The 15,990-nt window shown below is 39.7% G+C and overlaps 1 protein-coding gene across 4 annotated transcripts in view; it reads right to left on the bottom strand.

The window, feature by feature from the left end:
• The window catches only part of CNTNAP1 (contactin associated protein 1), an 84,647-nt gene that overhangs the window by 50,001 nt on the left and 18,656 nt on the right, over positions 1–15,990 (bottom strand). For 2 of the 4 annotated variants that reach the window (XM_039327682.1, XM_039327681.1), the window contains exons 2-4: positions 15,361–15,512; positions 9,847–9,948; positions 8,449–8,642 (exon numbers count right to left, since the gene is read on the bottom strand). In XM_039327682.1, coding sequence (XP_039183616.1) covers positions 8,449–8,642; positions 9,847–9,948; positions 15,361–15,496 — 432 coding nt within the window. In that variant the 5' untranslated portion in view covers positions 15,497–15,512. Of the gene's footprint in view, positions 1–8,448; positions 8,643–9,846; positions 9,949–11,618; positions 11,766–15,360; positions 15,513–15,990 lie in introns of those variants that run through there. The other 2 variants (XM_039327683.1, XM_039327684.1) reach the window with 2 other exon arrangements.

The raw sequence follows: 15,990 nt of genomic DNA on the forward strand, positions 1-15,990 counted from the left end.
GGAGGTCTTCTAGTCCAACCTCCTGCTCAGGCAGAAAACCTTATACCAGTGGTGGTGAACCTATGGCATGGGTGCCAGAAGCGGCACTCAGAGCCCTCTCTGTGGACACACGTGCCGTTGCCCCAGTCTTGCCTCCACCCACTACCCCCTCCTCTCCAGCAGCCCCCCTGAAGGAGACTCACCCGAGTGTGGCCCATGCAGAGCAGCGCAGCCAAGGACATGGCAGCCAGGCAGCATAGCAAGACTCTGCCCTCACAACCCATCGCACACAGTTGATGCTGCAGGGTGCGGGCAGAGGGCGTGGCTGCCATGGTGCTGCTGGGTGATCTGCGGCTGGCCCTGGAGGCAGTGAGTGGCCCTGCAGGCAGGCGGGATGGGGGCGGAGCGGGGGCAGGGCAGGGGGTGGAATGGGGGCGGGCTCAGTTTTTGGGCACTCGGTCTCTAAAAGGTTTGCCATCACTGCCCTATACTATTTCAGACAAATAGTTGTCCAATCTCTTCTTAAAAACCTCTAGTGTTGGAGTATTCACAACTTCTGGAGGCAGATTGTTCCACTAATTAATTGTTCTAACTGTCAGGAAATTTCTCCTTAGTTTTAGTTGCTTCTCTCCTTGATTAATTTCCATCCATTGCTTCTTGTCCTGCCTTCAGGTGCTTTGGAGAACAGCTTGACTCCCTCTTCTTTGTGGCAACCTGATATTGGAACACTGCTATCATGTCACCCCTAGTCCTTCTCTTCATTAAATTAGACATAGTTTAAAATTTTAAACCTGCTTTCTATCTCCTCCTGAGCCCCACCCTGGGTATTCATCCTGTAGAAAGGGAAGGTTTGGATTTTCCCACATGTGCCTGTCTGGCTAAATCTCAGAGTCCTTTATGGGACATGCTTGAATTGGGTCTGTTCAGTCAGAAACTGGAGACCCCTTTATCAAGAACAAAGATTGGACCAGATACCTGCAGGAAGCAAGGTCAGACTTGGTATCCCTAATAGTCTGTTCTACTTAGAAGCCCTGATGGCACAGTGGTTAGAATGCAGTACTACAGGCTAACTCTGCCCACAGCCAGGAGTTTGATCCTGAGGGGCTCAAAGTTGATTCAAGGTCAGTAAAATGAGGACTCAGATTGTTGAGGGCAATATAATGACTCTATATCCAAAGAGTGCCATAAAGCACTATGAGGTGGTATATAAGTCTAAGTGCTATTATTACTCTGTGATTCCAAACTAACCTATAGTTTGAAAAGTAACTATGTCTACTAAGATTTGTTGTAGTAAATCAGTACTTGAAGAAAATTCCAGAAGTTAAATAGCAGCTCCTAGACAATCTTCTTTCATATTGAGTTCATACATTGCATGCATCCATTATATTTTTATACACCTATACACACAAAGATAAGACACAGACATACAAACACACACACACACACACACATACACACACACACAAAATTCTAGACTGTGCTCATATATAATACCATATAAGGATTTTTAAAATTATAGCTTCCTGAGCCACCTATAATGGACTGCCTCAGAATTACATTAAGCTACATTATGTTAGGGGTCTGTGCAATATGAGAACTGCATTGCAAAACCTTTAATTTATAATTAGCCACTTCTCATTCTGAAGAAGATCAAAAGCAATAATAATGGGTAATTAATCTAAGAGTACTCCTCTCCTTCTTTCCATTGTCCCTTTTCTGTCATTTCTTTTATTCCTTGATCAGTTACCTATCAGAATATAGTTAATTTAATCGCTTTAATGATAAAATTAGTTCAGTTTATCATTCCAGTTTATTATAGATTTCCTGCTGTATTGCTCACTTATAAATATTTTATTAATGGTTTAGCAGTATACATTGTTTCTCAATCTTGGCAACTTTAAGGCATGACTGGGTGGGAATTCTGGAAGTTGAAGCCCCACCACCATCTTAAAGTTGCCAAGGTTGAGAAACACTGGCTTAGTATGATGCATCACCATGAAGTATTCAACAAACCATGATTCAAAATTCCAATAAAAATGATGAGCTCGACTCTGCAAAAACAGAAGTGAAAACTTCCAATGTTTTTTCTTATCTGCAAGAGTAATTCAGTAGAGAGCATGTGAGTCTAAACCCACTGTAGATTGTTTCTGCTAAAACAGGAGAATCAAAGGCTTCCCCCCTCCCCCTCCCCGCAAGAATAAGGGTTGTACCCTTGGATGATATGCCCCTGGGCAGTTATTGGCAGAATGGAGTGGAACAAAATTTTCTTTCTTTTCTTTGTTTTCCAAGTCTTGTTCAAACTAGTCATAGACTTTTATCATGTTTCTCTGAGTAAGTCAGTAAGGTTTGGCTGGCTTCATATAACACTAAGCTATAAACCATGATCATAAGGACTACCTATATAGTTCTGAAGTCTTAATTTGCCCACCCTTGTACTAAACAAAATAAACTGTGGATGATGGATTTGTGAACTTTGTAATGAGATCTGACCCTAACCAGTGAAGAATTCTCTGTACATATTTCTTTAAAAAGCCCAGAAAAATGAAAAACAAAGAGTTAGCTAAGCTTTCTTATGAAAACAGACTATGATTACCTCATTGAGGCATAAACATGCCAATTTCTTGTTGCATCCTTTTTTATTTTGTGTACATTATTTTTTCTTTTTCTTTTCTTTTCCTTCCTTTCCTTCCTTCCATCTTCTTTCTTTCCTTTCTCTTTTTATTATGTTTTCATTTGATTCCCAAATGAGATCAGAAGCAACTGTAATCCTATTTGTTATCCTTAACAGTACATATGTTACAGTATTTTCACTCTTATTTTGACCCAGGATACAATCTGACATCTGACAGTGGCACATTCAGATAATCCCGCAAGGGGTCCATCATTTATTAATTCCTCCCCCCCAGGTCCAGTCTTATATACTGTCTTCTAGAATTAATCCACTTTGAGCTATGTGAGAATGTTTTTTTTTCCTCCAAATAGGACTTACTACCCTGTACAAGCTGATCTCTGAAGCAACCCCCAGCTCAGGGAGCTGTGAGCCAGCCTAAACAGTAATTTAACTGTTGGTAGTAGCAGGGAAGGCAAGAGGGCTACACAGGAAATGGGAGATATCCGTATACCAGACACCTTGAATGTTTATTGGTTTATGCTCTTGTAGCAATCAGTCATATAGAATCATTCTTCTGTATGCTGCAAATAAGTACAGTATCATATGCCAGAATTCTTACTATGGCAAGATAGGATGCACCAACTGTTATTTATTTATTTATTTATTTATTTATTAAATTTGTTTGCCACTCTTCAAAGGGATTCTGGGTAGCTTACAACATTAAAAGCAATAAAACCATAAAAGATAGATGTTTCTAAAAATAGAATTATTTAATAATGTTATTATAAATAAATTACATTCTTTTCACTATTATTTTATTAGAGGTTTTCAACATAATAAAAATATTAAAATTGAAAGAAAAATAAGTAAAACAGATTTTTCCATAAGCAAACTGTCAGTTTTGCGTTTTCCGTAAGCTCCATCAATTTTATAATCCTATCTTCTACTGTGGATATTTCATTATTCTTCCATAGGAGGATATTATTTGGGGGGGGGGGCAGATATCACAACAGAGAAGACACATTTCTTGGGCCCAATAAAAACACTATTCCAGTGCTCTCCTTTCCGTCATGGGGCCAGAAAAGCAGACCATATTTTGAAACCTTCTGCTTTTAGGGTACTGGAAATGAATATGCAAGACAAAACTAAGTCATGAGTAGGTTTGCTTCCACCAAAGAATACTGCAACTGGGGAACCTACTAAGCCTGGATAAGGTAGCTGAATGAGAAAGCTATGACTTTAGCTTTCTATGACATTACAAAAATGAAGCTATCCAAGACATAGTGAATATAGACATTTAGGATAATGATTTATCCCAAAGAACTTCAATCTGGAAGAAGCTATGCAGATGATAACAAAGCTTGAGAGATCAGGGCCAGCCCAGGGCTAAGATCAAGAAACCTTAATGGAGCACTAGCCACCCAGATTGATATGAAAAAGGAATGCTGATAAGAACCCAGGCAAGAAAAACTTTACCTCATGATTAAGGCACTATATTTATCCAATTTAAGGGCATGAGGGATATTTATTGGGCAAAAGATACATAAAAAGGCTTAGGATATGTTTGTATGATTGCTAAGTGTCATAAATGTAGGAATATGGAACAAATTATGTTGTATTTGAGCAATGAAAGAGTGCAAAAAAAAAACAGATCCATTGAGCACTTATTTGGGAGAATAATTGTATGCAAGTTATGTTTCTGCCAAGTTATAGGAAACATCTTTATAAATCAATGACAATGGAGTATGATTAAAAGCTAAGTCAAAAACTTATAAAACTGTGTGAAGGAAGAAAAAATTTGTCAGAAAAACCCAGGGAGTTTACTTCAGGGCAAAAGGGGCTAAAACTATTTTTAAGTCCAGAACAAGACTAATACTGCATTTGAAAATGAATCAGGCAGATACCTCTAATTCATTAAATTATAAAGAGAAGGAAAAGGAGGTAGAGCACAATCAGACTTGCAAGACAATATTAGTTAAAAAGTATGTTTAGCTTTCTGTGGAGTTGATTTCCTGCTTTGATTCACCTAGCGAGGCTGACAAAAATGGATTCAGAATCCATCTATAAATATTTCTAGGACTTGCTTCATCTCCTATTACATTGCCTGCAGATCAAGCAAGCAAAGCATGATATTGCCAGTAGTACTTTAGAGACAGTATTCAAACAATATTAAAAATACATGCTACTGACAGTTAAGCAATTTTATGGGCTCAGGAATCTATTACAGTATCCTAGTGTGTCATGAGGAAGTAACTCTCCATGGTGTTTATATAACCATGTTTCCATCCAAAAAACTATTCCCTATGCATTCTATACAACTAAAATGTCATTGCTGTTCTTTACAAAGTAAAGCCACACTAGAGTAGATGTACCAAGAGCTGGCAAGGCTCAGAAGGAGAATCTTTTCTGCCATAATACCACCTTATAGAACATTATTCCATCATTCCACCTGAGATTATATTACTCTTTCCTGGCCTTTCACAAGGCCCTAAAAGCTTGGGTTTGTGCCTGTGCCTGGTGCCAAAGTATGACCGGGAACGCTTTTTTAATTTTTTTTATGCTTATTTTATAATGCTCAGCTGTTATGTATTTTTATTTCATATTTTATTTTAATTTATTGATTTATTCAATTTCTATAGCTCCCATCTCAGTCAAGTGACTATGGGTGGTTTATAATTCTAAAACTATAAAGTAGTTAAAACAATAAAAACAAATATTTACTTTATTGTATCTATTTTATTGTAAGCTGCCCAGAGTTATACGTGAGATAGGTGGCTATAGAAATCAAATTAATAAATAGGAATGATTGAACACAATTACAGAACACAGACTGGTGTCCATGAATAGCACCAATGCTCAAGAAATGTGACACAATTTGTATATTCATAGACCTGTAAAAGGAGAAGGATATGCTTGTAAATGAAATTCTTTTATATTTTTGAGTTGCTCATGTATTTTTATTGCTTGATGCTTCTTGTGGACTCCGGCAGATTAGAAAGATCCAGATTTTCCAACATGGATTATGTTTATTAACCCCTATTGAATTTCTAGTACTATCTAGTTCAGGGATGTCAAACTCACTGCGTCATGTGATATGTTGCAACGTATAATAACTTTTTTTCCCTTGCTGGAGCTGGGGTGGGCGCAGCTTCCGCATGATGCATCTGGCCCACAGACCAGCATTTTGACACCCCTGATCTAGTTGCTCCAAAAGGAAATGTCTGCACTCATTGAACACTAGGAGGAAATTTCAGTTTTCATGGATTACATGTTCATCTAGTCTTACTGAAGATTAACATGAGCAGATTGTTTGAAGCAACAGTTCTCTAGGATGAATATAATCTTCATGCAAAGTATCATCCAGGCAAAACATTTGTAGTAAAAGATGCTTTGTTTTTAGAAGAAGCAGAGAGGTTTGGTCCAGAGGGGCAAACAATATTAAATTGTATATAAAATGATTAGCCATCACACACACACAGTGCTCAATTCTTTGCCTATCATCGGCAAAATCTAGTTCTTGATACTGTCCAAATTGTTATCTCTACTAGGATATTATAAGTACCAGAAAAAATGTAATGAGGCCAGATCACTAAAAACAGAGAACATATAACCCTAGAGTTTTTATAGGAAAATCCATGTTTTAAAATATTTGTAATTGGCTATGATTTTTTGCCCAAAAAATAATTGTCAGTTAAAAAAAACAAAGCTTTGTATATTGGATGAAAGTGATAAGCTATGATATCATAATTGAGAAAAGATTAAGAAAGATGATAAGACATTAATTTGTGGGACATCATTAAAAATTAATATTTTAATTTGTTGTTTCTAGTAGTTCTCAATCATTTTTTCTTAATTAAGTTTCAATAATGAGGTTTTAAAAAATTGTTTATAGTTATGGGGTTTTTCCTTTCCAGTTTTAGAAAAAATGACAAGATATTGTGTAAAGAATTATAAAATTGATTTACTGGTTTAAAGTATGTATAGGTAGTCTTTGATTTACAAACCAGTCACTTAACAACCATTGCAGTTAAAACGAAACTAAAAAATGGTACTTGTGACTCAGATTTGAAGTTCCAACATGCACCCCCAGTCACATGATTGCATTTTAGCACTTAGCAACTGGCCTGCATTTGCAGCTATTGGCAGCATCCCAAGTCATGTGACTACAATTTATGTCTTCTTTTTTTGCTGGAAAACTGGCATTACCTCCAATTTGCAGCAAGAAACAGATAATGGGCTCACTTAATGACTGTATTGTTCACCTAACTGTCACAAAAAAGTCATAAAATTAGTCACAGCCGCTTGATGACCAAAATAATTTGGGGCTCAATTACTGTCATAAGTCAAAGACTACCAGTATATCGTTATAGTTATTTCTAGTAGTTCTTAATGGATTTTATTAATTAAAAATGAAAGATGAAGTTTTATTATTTGGTAGCAGATAAAAGATATGTGATAAGGAAATACCTCCCCTTCTTTTTTCTCTTTTTTGCACTTTGTTTTTTTATTGCTTATGCTTATATTTTCCTTAGTTTGCATTAGTTTTTTATCTTTGTAATTTTAAATTTTAATACAAACTATTATTAAAACAAAACATGCAGTCTCAAACACAAAAAAAATGTCTACTCTTGTTCTATGTGGCATTAAGCCAGATTCTAGAATCTCATTCTGGAAACAGAAAGGCAGGTTACAATCAGTCTGGTACAGCCACTTGATTGAATAGAACCTGGAAGGAGAGCCTGAAACAAAATAAAAATGTTAAGTTTAACTGTCTCAAATTGTATATCACTTGATGATTTATATCAACAAGTGGCAGGGATAGTGCTTCCTCTTCCAATTTATTTTCGTAACCATCCTGTGAAAAAATTGGCTAAGAAATATAGACTGCTGTGATGGAATCTCAACTTGATCCTGGATCTCTCTTATTTTAGGTTCATAACCTAACCACAGTATTACACTGCAGCATGACTTACTAGAAAAGCACTGGATTAACTATAAAATATAGTTTAGATTAACAAGAAAATTAAGTGATTTTTTTCTTGAATTAATTTTAAATGCTTGCACAATTTGCATGCCACTTCCTGCAAAGATTAAGTTTTGCACAGTCATTATGAGTGGCTATGTAAAAGAAATAATGGGAATTGTAATCTCAGATACATGCAGGTTATTAGTTTTTATATCTTCAGGTAATGAAAAAACAACATATTTTATGATATTAACAAGATTGATTATATACATTCTATCATAATATAATGTTAGCATGTGTCAAATTAAATTCACACCTTATTAGAAACTAAATATTTGACCCATGTGCGACAAAAAGACCCCATTGAGTCAGCTTGGTAGATCTGATTATAATAAAATTGCTAACATTTTAAAAAGCAGAACAAAGCAGAATAGAAAAAAGTGTTTTAACATGGTTAAAAAAAACATGGTAGGACCAATAAAAGACAGGAAAGTGACACTCACAAACAAGAGATAGCAGCCACAATAAATGAAAGGTACAATAAGTAAAAGATTTTTAAGAAAATGACTAAAAACAAATTTATTGGAAGGTAAGAAATTAGAAGGATATAAAAAACACAATACTCTACCAAAGCTCATCAAAATTACTGCTCCTGATACTTTAGTCAAATCCAGATTTTCAGTCAGTCATGATGGAATATCATTTTACCCTGGAGGACCACAGAATATTTCTGATGGCATCCAGTTCAAATCAGGATTACATCCCTGCTTGAAACAGATGATGAATAAATGTATATATAAATATATACAGGAATATATGGAATTGGCCAGTTATACTGCATGCTAGCACTCCTTTCTCCATCTGAGGGCAGAAGTCACAAATTCTCTCTTACCCAATTGCTCCCCTGTTGGAAATAAGGTTTCCAGTTGCTGGGATGATCACCATAGAGGACAATGTAGCGTGTCACCCAATTGTAGGTGTTGAAGGTCCCCTGTGTAGCAATGGTTTTTATATGTGCTTTCCTTGTCAGATCAATCTGAAGCCACGGATGCTTGTCTTGAGGATCTGGTGACCAACCACCCGCACCTGTACAACATAATATGAATAGAGAGATATAGAAGAAACAGTTTGGGATAGAAGTAGAAAAAGCTATATTCCTGATATAATACATATATACTGCCATTCAAAACTCTTTGCCATTAGTCTGTGCATTCTAAAGAATTACTCATCAACACAATATCCCCTTATCTAAAAGAGCTCAGAGAAAACACCAAATCCTACTTCCCTAATTAGCAGCACAAATAATGTATGAGAGACCAATGAAAAAATATATTATATTTAATTCTTACTTTTCCTCTAAAAAAATTTCAGATAATTGTGTCCACCTAGTCCAGCAAGAAACAGAGGATGGGGGAAAGTTTGGAAGGACTTTCCTGGAATTCTACCAGGTGCCAGGGAAGTATGGTGTATACTAAAGTGCCGAAGTCATCAATATCCACAATGAATGATGTCAAAGGCACCATTGTCTTAACCCCATCAGGTTCTGGAAAAGGTATAGAGAGTCATGGCCACAAAATGAATCAGTTGTTGTCTGGAATTCTGGGTCAATAACAAGCAATCACAATGATTGATCAAGTATGCTGGTATCTTCTGCTTGACTACTCCTGCTGTAAGCAAAGCAACTAACCAAACCAGAGAACTTTTATACATGGTTTGTTTTTCACTCATTCTAGACCATGATGCCTGATTCATGTCTCCTCACAAGGTAGATTTGCAAAAGATTTGTCCTTGGTTCCCAATTCAGGCTTGCTAGGAAAACAATGGAACCAGTTTAGTGTAGTAGTTAAGGCATCTGTCTAGATCATGAGTTCTAGCCCTGCCTTAGACACAAAGCAAGATGGGTGACCTTGGGTCAGTCACTCTCTCTCAATTCTAGGAAAGATTCAGAGATGGAGGCTTCCTGATTTGTTTAGTTATTCCTGCTATCAGAAGAAGCAAAGCAAAAGTAGCTAGAAAACAACTGCTAGGAAATTGATATTGAAAGCCCTCAATCCTAAAAAGTTAGATTTTTGTCTTATTATGGTGCCTCACTATGTGGATCTTTGACTTTTGCACATATATGAAAATAGAAGGATAAATTATGTCATCATGTTTTGCTTGTGAATCTCCTTTGAACTTTTTGAAATCTGTAATACAGAATTAATTTAGCTGTATATTATAGCAATATTAAACTAGAGAGAATTAGAGGGGCGGGAGAGGCAGGAATTCTGCCTATTCATGATTAACTTACCATAAATCCGAGCAAATGTAGCAGCACGGAAGATGCTAGATTGAGAGGATGCACCAAGATTCCAAACATAGAGAGGCCCAACCAATTCATAATCACAGCGACCTACAGAGGAAAATGGGAATAATTCATCTTTCTGGACAAGCCAGGAGCCAATTAGGTTGAGGGTAGTGAGTATTTGGATCTAACCAAGAAAACCAAGCTGCAGGCAAGATTGGGAAGTAAAAAAAAATCCCAGAAAGTGGCCATAGGCTCAACTCCCCTATGCTGCTGAGAAAAGTACATAAATGTATCCATGAAATCAGTATTCACTTGAAGGAGACTTACTTTTTAATCTGTCATTACATTGCATTACACAATATAGATTTCCTCAAGAATGAAGCATGCCCCATATAATACTTTTTCTAGAAATCAGTGGGAAGAAAACCAAAGTAATTTGGTGTGAAAGCAAGGGTTTACGTCTGTCAGTGATAGTGAAACAACACAAATATAACAGCAGGCTGAAATTCCATCCAGTTATCCAGTACCTGTGCTGTCCATTGCTCCCTCCCTCCCTCCCTCCCTCCCTCCCTCCCTCCCTCTTCTCCTGGTTGTTTTCCCTCATCCTCTCCTACTGCAGAGAGTGGCTGACACGCCCTTGCAGGCTCTGCTCTTGCCTTTATTCTTTTCTCATCCCTCCCTCCTGCCTATCTATGAGACATCAGAAAAGGAGGTAGCACTGAGAGAGAAAGAGAATAATGGCAGATTGACACATATGAGGGGCTCAAACAGTAAATGAAGGACACAAATAGGTGGCCATCTGATCCTTCTCCCACACTCTAGAAATTTGCTTGAACTGCGTAGAATCAAGTCCTCCTTTGCAAAAACTGGCACAGAACTCTCCTTCTTCCAACAAATGCCTTGAAAGTGAAGTAATGCAAAGTCAACAGAAGTATCTACATAGGATGCTTAGTGAAGGGAAGAAAAGAAATGGTCCAGGAACACTTACCATTTTGCAGAGCTTGAGCAAATAGGAAGAGGATGGGAAAGGGAAGCTGCCAACTAGGGCTCCAGAATAGGCCTAATGTTTTACAAATCCTTTGTAACTAATATTGATAAAGAATTCACAGCACTCTTTCCCAAACCAAGATATTTTGGGACTACAGCTAACATTGCAAGTACCATTCTCCATAACTAACACAGATGATGGAAATTATAGCCCCACACATTGGACAGTCGTCATTTGCTGCAAAGAGCCTGGAGTTGATGTAAAAGAGAAAGGTGAGGGCAAACCAATATAAACCCTGGTGCCTTGCAAACCATCCCTGGAATGTTGATGCACACTTTTTATTGGTTTCTATTGGCACAGGAGAGGCCAAGGTGGAAAAGCCTCAGGCCTTTCCTAATGGTTGACCAGAATGTCAGCCTCAACCCTGAGCCCCACTGGGTCAGCAATCAGGAATACTCCCTCCCATCCACCCATTTCCCCACCCCGAGATCAGACTCCTTGCCTACTTCTTCGGCAGAAGATATATACTTCTTCAAGGGGAGCCTGAACCGTATTTCGGGTCCCTTCAGCAACCTAGGGGAGCAAGGTCTCTGAGAAGCATCCCCTCAGCTGGTGCAAAGGCAACATCTCCACCTGCTCAAATGCGCCGCAGTCACCCCTGCGCTAGGGACAGATGCCTGAGGCTCACTCTTCCCCACCGCAATATTTCTTCCTTTCCTCCCAGCCCGACCCTTGTTGCCGCCGCAATGCAGCTAAAAGCAGACGCGCTTGGTCCCGGGACACTCACGCTTAAACCAGCTGCAGTTGTAGAGATGCAGGCAAGCCGCGAAGAGCATCACTAAAAACTGCCGGCTGCCACCCATGCTGGAGCTGCAACACCGCCCGACTCCCTGCTCTCTCAGACGCCGGGCCGCCTGGTCGCCGACCCACGTGTGCTCCGCCAGCCGCCGCCTGCTGCACGGAGCAGCCAGACGCGCGCTCCACTGCGGCGGTGCGCCTGCGTATACCTCCCAAGGGATACCTGAGGAAGTAGTTTTGGCTTGCTAAAGAGCACTCTGCGGTGGCTCAGAAGCGCTCTTCGTGAACATTGTCTTCCAACTAGTTTGTAAGGGCTTATTCATAATATATATTGGGTAGGGTGCTGAGCTTAATGACCTCCCAGTAAGTCGCATTTTGATTATCATGATTCCAGTCAATACAGTATTATATTTGGAAGCAGAGTGTTATGTGGAAAACTGGAAACTTTCTATATAAGTGTAAGGTCCCAGTCCATTACTTGAACTTGAGATATCATATCAGTCTAATCAGATAACCCAAGCAGAGACTTCTTGATCAAGCAGCACTTTATTTGATCAAATTAAGCAGGTGGGTGGCCAACAATCTGGAATGCTGGCAGAGTTACATCCAGAAGTGCCACGCCTTAGAAAGTTGGTAGCATTGCTTTATAAACTTTGTTAGCCAATGAAAATCAGATAACAGAGTCATTACATCACAAGAAAGACATCAATCATTCCTGTACACTCCCTTATTCCCTCCTTCAGTACATTCCATCCATGTACATGTTTCCCACACTTGCATGAGATTTCCCTGGTGCAAAGGCAGATTACAAAAAGCAAGAAAGCAATAGTTAGACTACATAATTTCCCTTTGTTCCAGAATCTTTAATAAGAAACAAATCTTCATTGTTTTTTCCTGCCTTTTGGAGAATTGCTCAAGATGGTATATAGACTCAATTTGGTCTAGTGGTTATGGCACCAGGCTAGAAAGTAGCAGTCTATGAATTCAAGTCCCATCTTAGATATCAGCTGGGTGATTCTGGATCAGTCACTCTCTCTCAGCCCAAACCACCTCACAGAGTTGTGGGAAAAATATAAGGAGGAAGAAGTGTTCACCATCTTGAGTTTATTTGTAAGAATAATAAAGGTGGGGAACAAATTAAATTAATAAAATAGGTTGTGCTTTTGCCTCCCATTCGTCCCACAACATTGACCCTGTGAGCGAGAATGAGAGTTGTCCAAAATCACTTGGTGAACTTCTATGGATGCATTAGGACTGATGCCAGTCAAAAGGTTCAAGCACTACAACGCTCTGGTTCTCAGGGGCATCTGTCAACTCATTATTAAATCATTGAAAATGATAACATACTGTGGGAAGAATCCAGAGAAAGAAATATTGTGGTAAATTTTAAAAAGGCAGAATATATTTCCCCAAAGGAATAATGGAGAAGATCTTTAAAAAAGACAGAAACTAGTCCCCAGAAATCAGCCCAGCCCCTAGGCAGAAGCCAGCTTTTAGAAATGCAAATTCAATAATCCTTTCAGAAAAGTTGGAGCCTTCCAGCTAGAAACTGAAGAAATTAGGAAGACAAAGACCCCTAAAATCAACCCACCAATGCCAAAAGGGAACACTCAGACTCAGGTCAAAGGACATGACACAGGAAATACAAAGCCTCAAATAAGAACAGGAAACAATCTCAAGAGCCCCAGAAGGTATAAAAACCCACCACTTTGCTCCATGTGGTCAGTTTTTCCAGAGGCATCTTTCTGGCTCTCCTCTTCAATAAACTACAACTTTCTTTCTAACGCAGTCTCCATGTTGTTTATTCCCGGCTTGGACTGGACCCTGATGAAGATTTTTCTCTCAACAATACCCAATCATATCCTAGTTTCATCAGTTACACCTTTAGTGAGGTGTCCTTCAACTAAAATGGCTAACAGTGCTAGCAGTTTTCAAGGGCATCTAGCAAAAAAGAAAGAAAAAGAAAAAGAAAAAAATATTTTATCTGGGTGGTATGAAGCCTCCATTTTGCTGACATAGTTTTTTTAAAACCTTTTTTCTCTGGGTCAATAACGCAGAGGGTATTTCAAAGACTAAGAAAGCCTATCCATTCCACCTGGGTATTTTGAAAATCTTATATTGATATCCCGTCATTATTTCAATGTAATTATTCATATTAAAGATTGAGGACATTATCTAAAAAGGAAGGTGGGAAAAATCATATGTAAATCAAATATTTTATGTATTCAATTAACTGATTCCTCTATCTCAGGGGTGTCAAACTCAATTTCATTGAGGGCCATATCAGCATTGTGGTTGCCCTCGGGGGGCTGGGTGGGTGTGCCCAGGGTGGGTGCAGCCTACTGGGCAGGCGTGGATGGAGTGGGTATGGCCTACTGGATGGGCATGGCCAGCTCTACATTGTTCGCATCAAGGGTGCCTGTGGGGGCCTGGGCAGAAGTGGGACAGATCTGAGGGTCTCTGGCAGAAGGGGGTGGAACTGGGGCAAGCACCAAGACATGGTCCATTTCTTCATTACTCACAAAGGGTAACATCTCCCCAGCATGCACCCAGGGGTGGGACCAACACAGCAGGGGCTGGTTCCTCACTGTTTCCAGACAGCCTTGTGGAGCTAAAACTGAATGCGTTTCAGCATAGATGGCCATCACAAAATTGTACATTGGCTCCTGGCTGGCCTGGGCCAGGGCCTAGGCAGCGGGGGCCATTCTCTCACTGTTTCCAGGATAGCTTCGCGGACCACATGAAACCACTTCGTGGGCCGCATCCAGCCCCCGGGCCTTGTGTTTGACATGTTTGCCTTATCTATTCCGTTGCTGTTATTCTTGCTGTTATCATATTCCAGGTCATCCTTTATAATGAAATAAGGTCCAATTTGTAATGCAAGTGTGTCACATTAATACTTACTTTTAAGAGACCAACATTAATGAGGAAATATATTTTTTATAAAACTATAGGTGCTTTCTCACAGATTTCCTATAATGACCAAATCTTATAGCCCAGGCCAATTCATTTGAATTTTTAGCATCTTTAATGTCTCTTACTTATTCATTCATGACAAATACTGTTTCCATTTTACAGACAGAAAAAGCTGGGAATATGTTCCAAAGGCACTTTTCCAAAAGAAAACTGGACTTTCTTGATTTTTTCTTTGAAAACATTTAGAAGCTTGTTCAATTCAGGAAGTTGCCTTTGGGAAAACACCTTTGGGAAAACCATTACCTGGATGATTGAAAATCTCTACAGTCAAGCAGAGACTATAAAGATGTTCCAGGTTGACTTGTGTTCTTGCAACCTGGTGGTTAGCTTCCTTCCTGTCCATCTTACACAGTCATAGTTTAGCAGGCAACAACTAATTAGTTGATTCATCAGACTGATGTGACTGCACCAGTTGGAGGGCCTGCCATTGGGCTTGTTGCACAGTCCGCATGATTTAACGAGAAGAGGAAGCGGCCAACAGCAGCACAAAGCAGCAGACCAGTGAGGCAGCCAGGGGAAGCGACAGCGTGAAGCAATGCAAAGCAGCAGACCAGTGAGGTGGCTGGGGGCAGAGCTGAGGTGGCGGGTGGTGGCAGTGGCAAACCGGAGGCCTGTAGATGACGAAGCAACAGAGGACCAGGAGGCCTGTAGGTGGCGGGTGGTGGCAGCGGCAAACCGGAGGCCTGCAGGCAGTGGTGAGGCAGCAGCGGAGGACTGGGAGGCCTACAGGCAGCAGCGAAGCAACAGTGGCATACCTGAGGCCTGTAGACAACAATGTTTTTGTTCTTTTGGAGGACTGGGAGCCTGCAGCTGGAGACAAGGCAGCAGCAGCGAACCGGGAGACCTCAGACAGCAACAGCAGATGACCAGGAGGCCAGCAGGTGACAGCATTTTTTTCCCCTGTGGACTGGGGGGGGGGAAGGACAGCAAAAAAGGCAAAATTACCCAGAACAGAGAAGCTAAACAAGGCTAACAGCAAAGCACATCCACCAACCAAAAAAAAAAGGAACTACCAAATACCAAACCCATGGAACAGGTGACTGATACCATTGTGATATGCAATACATGTTCCATGTATGCACTGATGCCCAAAGAACACCCAAACTATACATGCATCAGATGCAAATTATGTGAACTACTACTGGAAAAGATTAGGAATTTTGAGGCAACTCTAGCCAAATTCCAATATATGAAAGAAAGCTCCACCCAAATTGAACACAACGATGAACAAATAACTCCCAGAGGACCTGACCCTACCGATAAACCCTTGGAGGAAGACAAATGGAGGTGTGTCATACAGAGAAGGAAATACAATACTCAAAGAAAGAAACATCATACAACGAACAACCCTCTTCTGCCCAATCCTGCCTAACCAGAAGCAGCCC

This window comes from Crotalus tigris, unplaced genomic scaffold, assembly GCF_016545835.1.
Source record: "Crotalus tigris isolate CLP2741 ecotype Arizona unplaced genomic scaffold, ASM1654583v1 scf7180000024364.846960, whole genome shotgun sequence".
NCBI classification, from domain to species: Eukaryota; Metazoa; Chordata; class Lepidosauria; order Squamata; family Viperidae; genus Crotalus; species Crotalus tigris.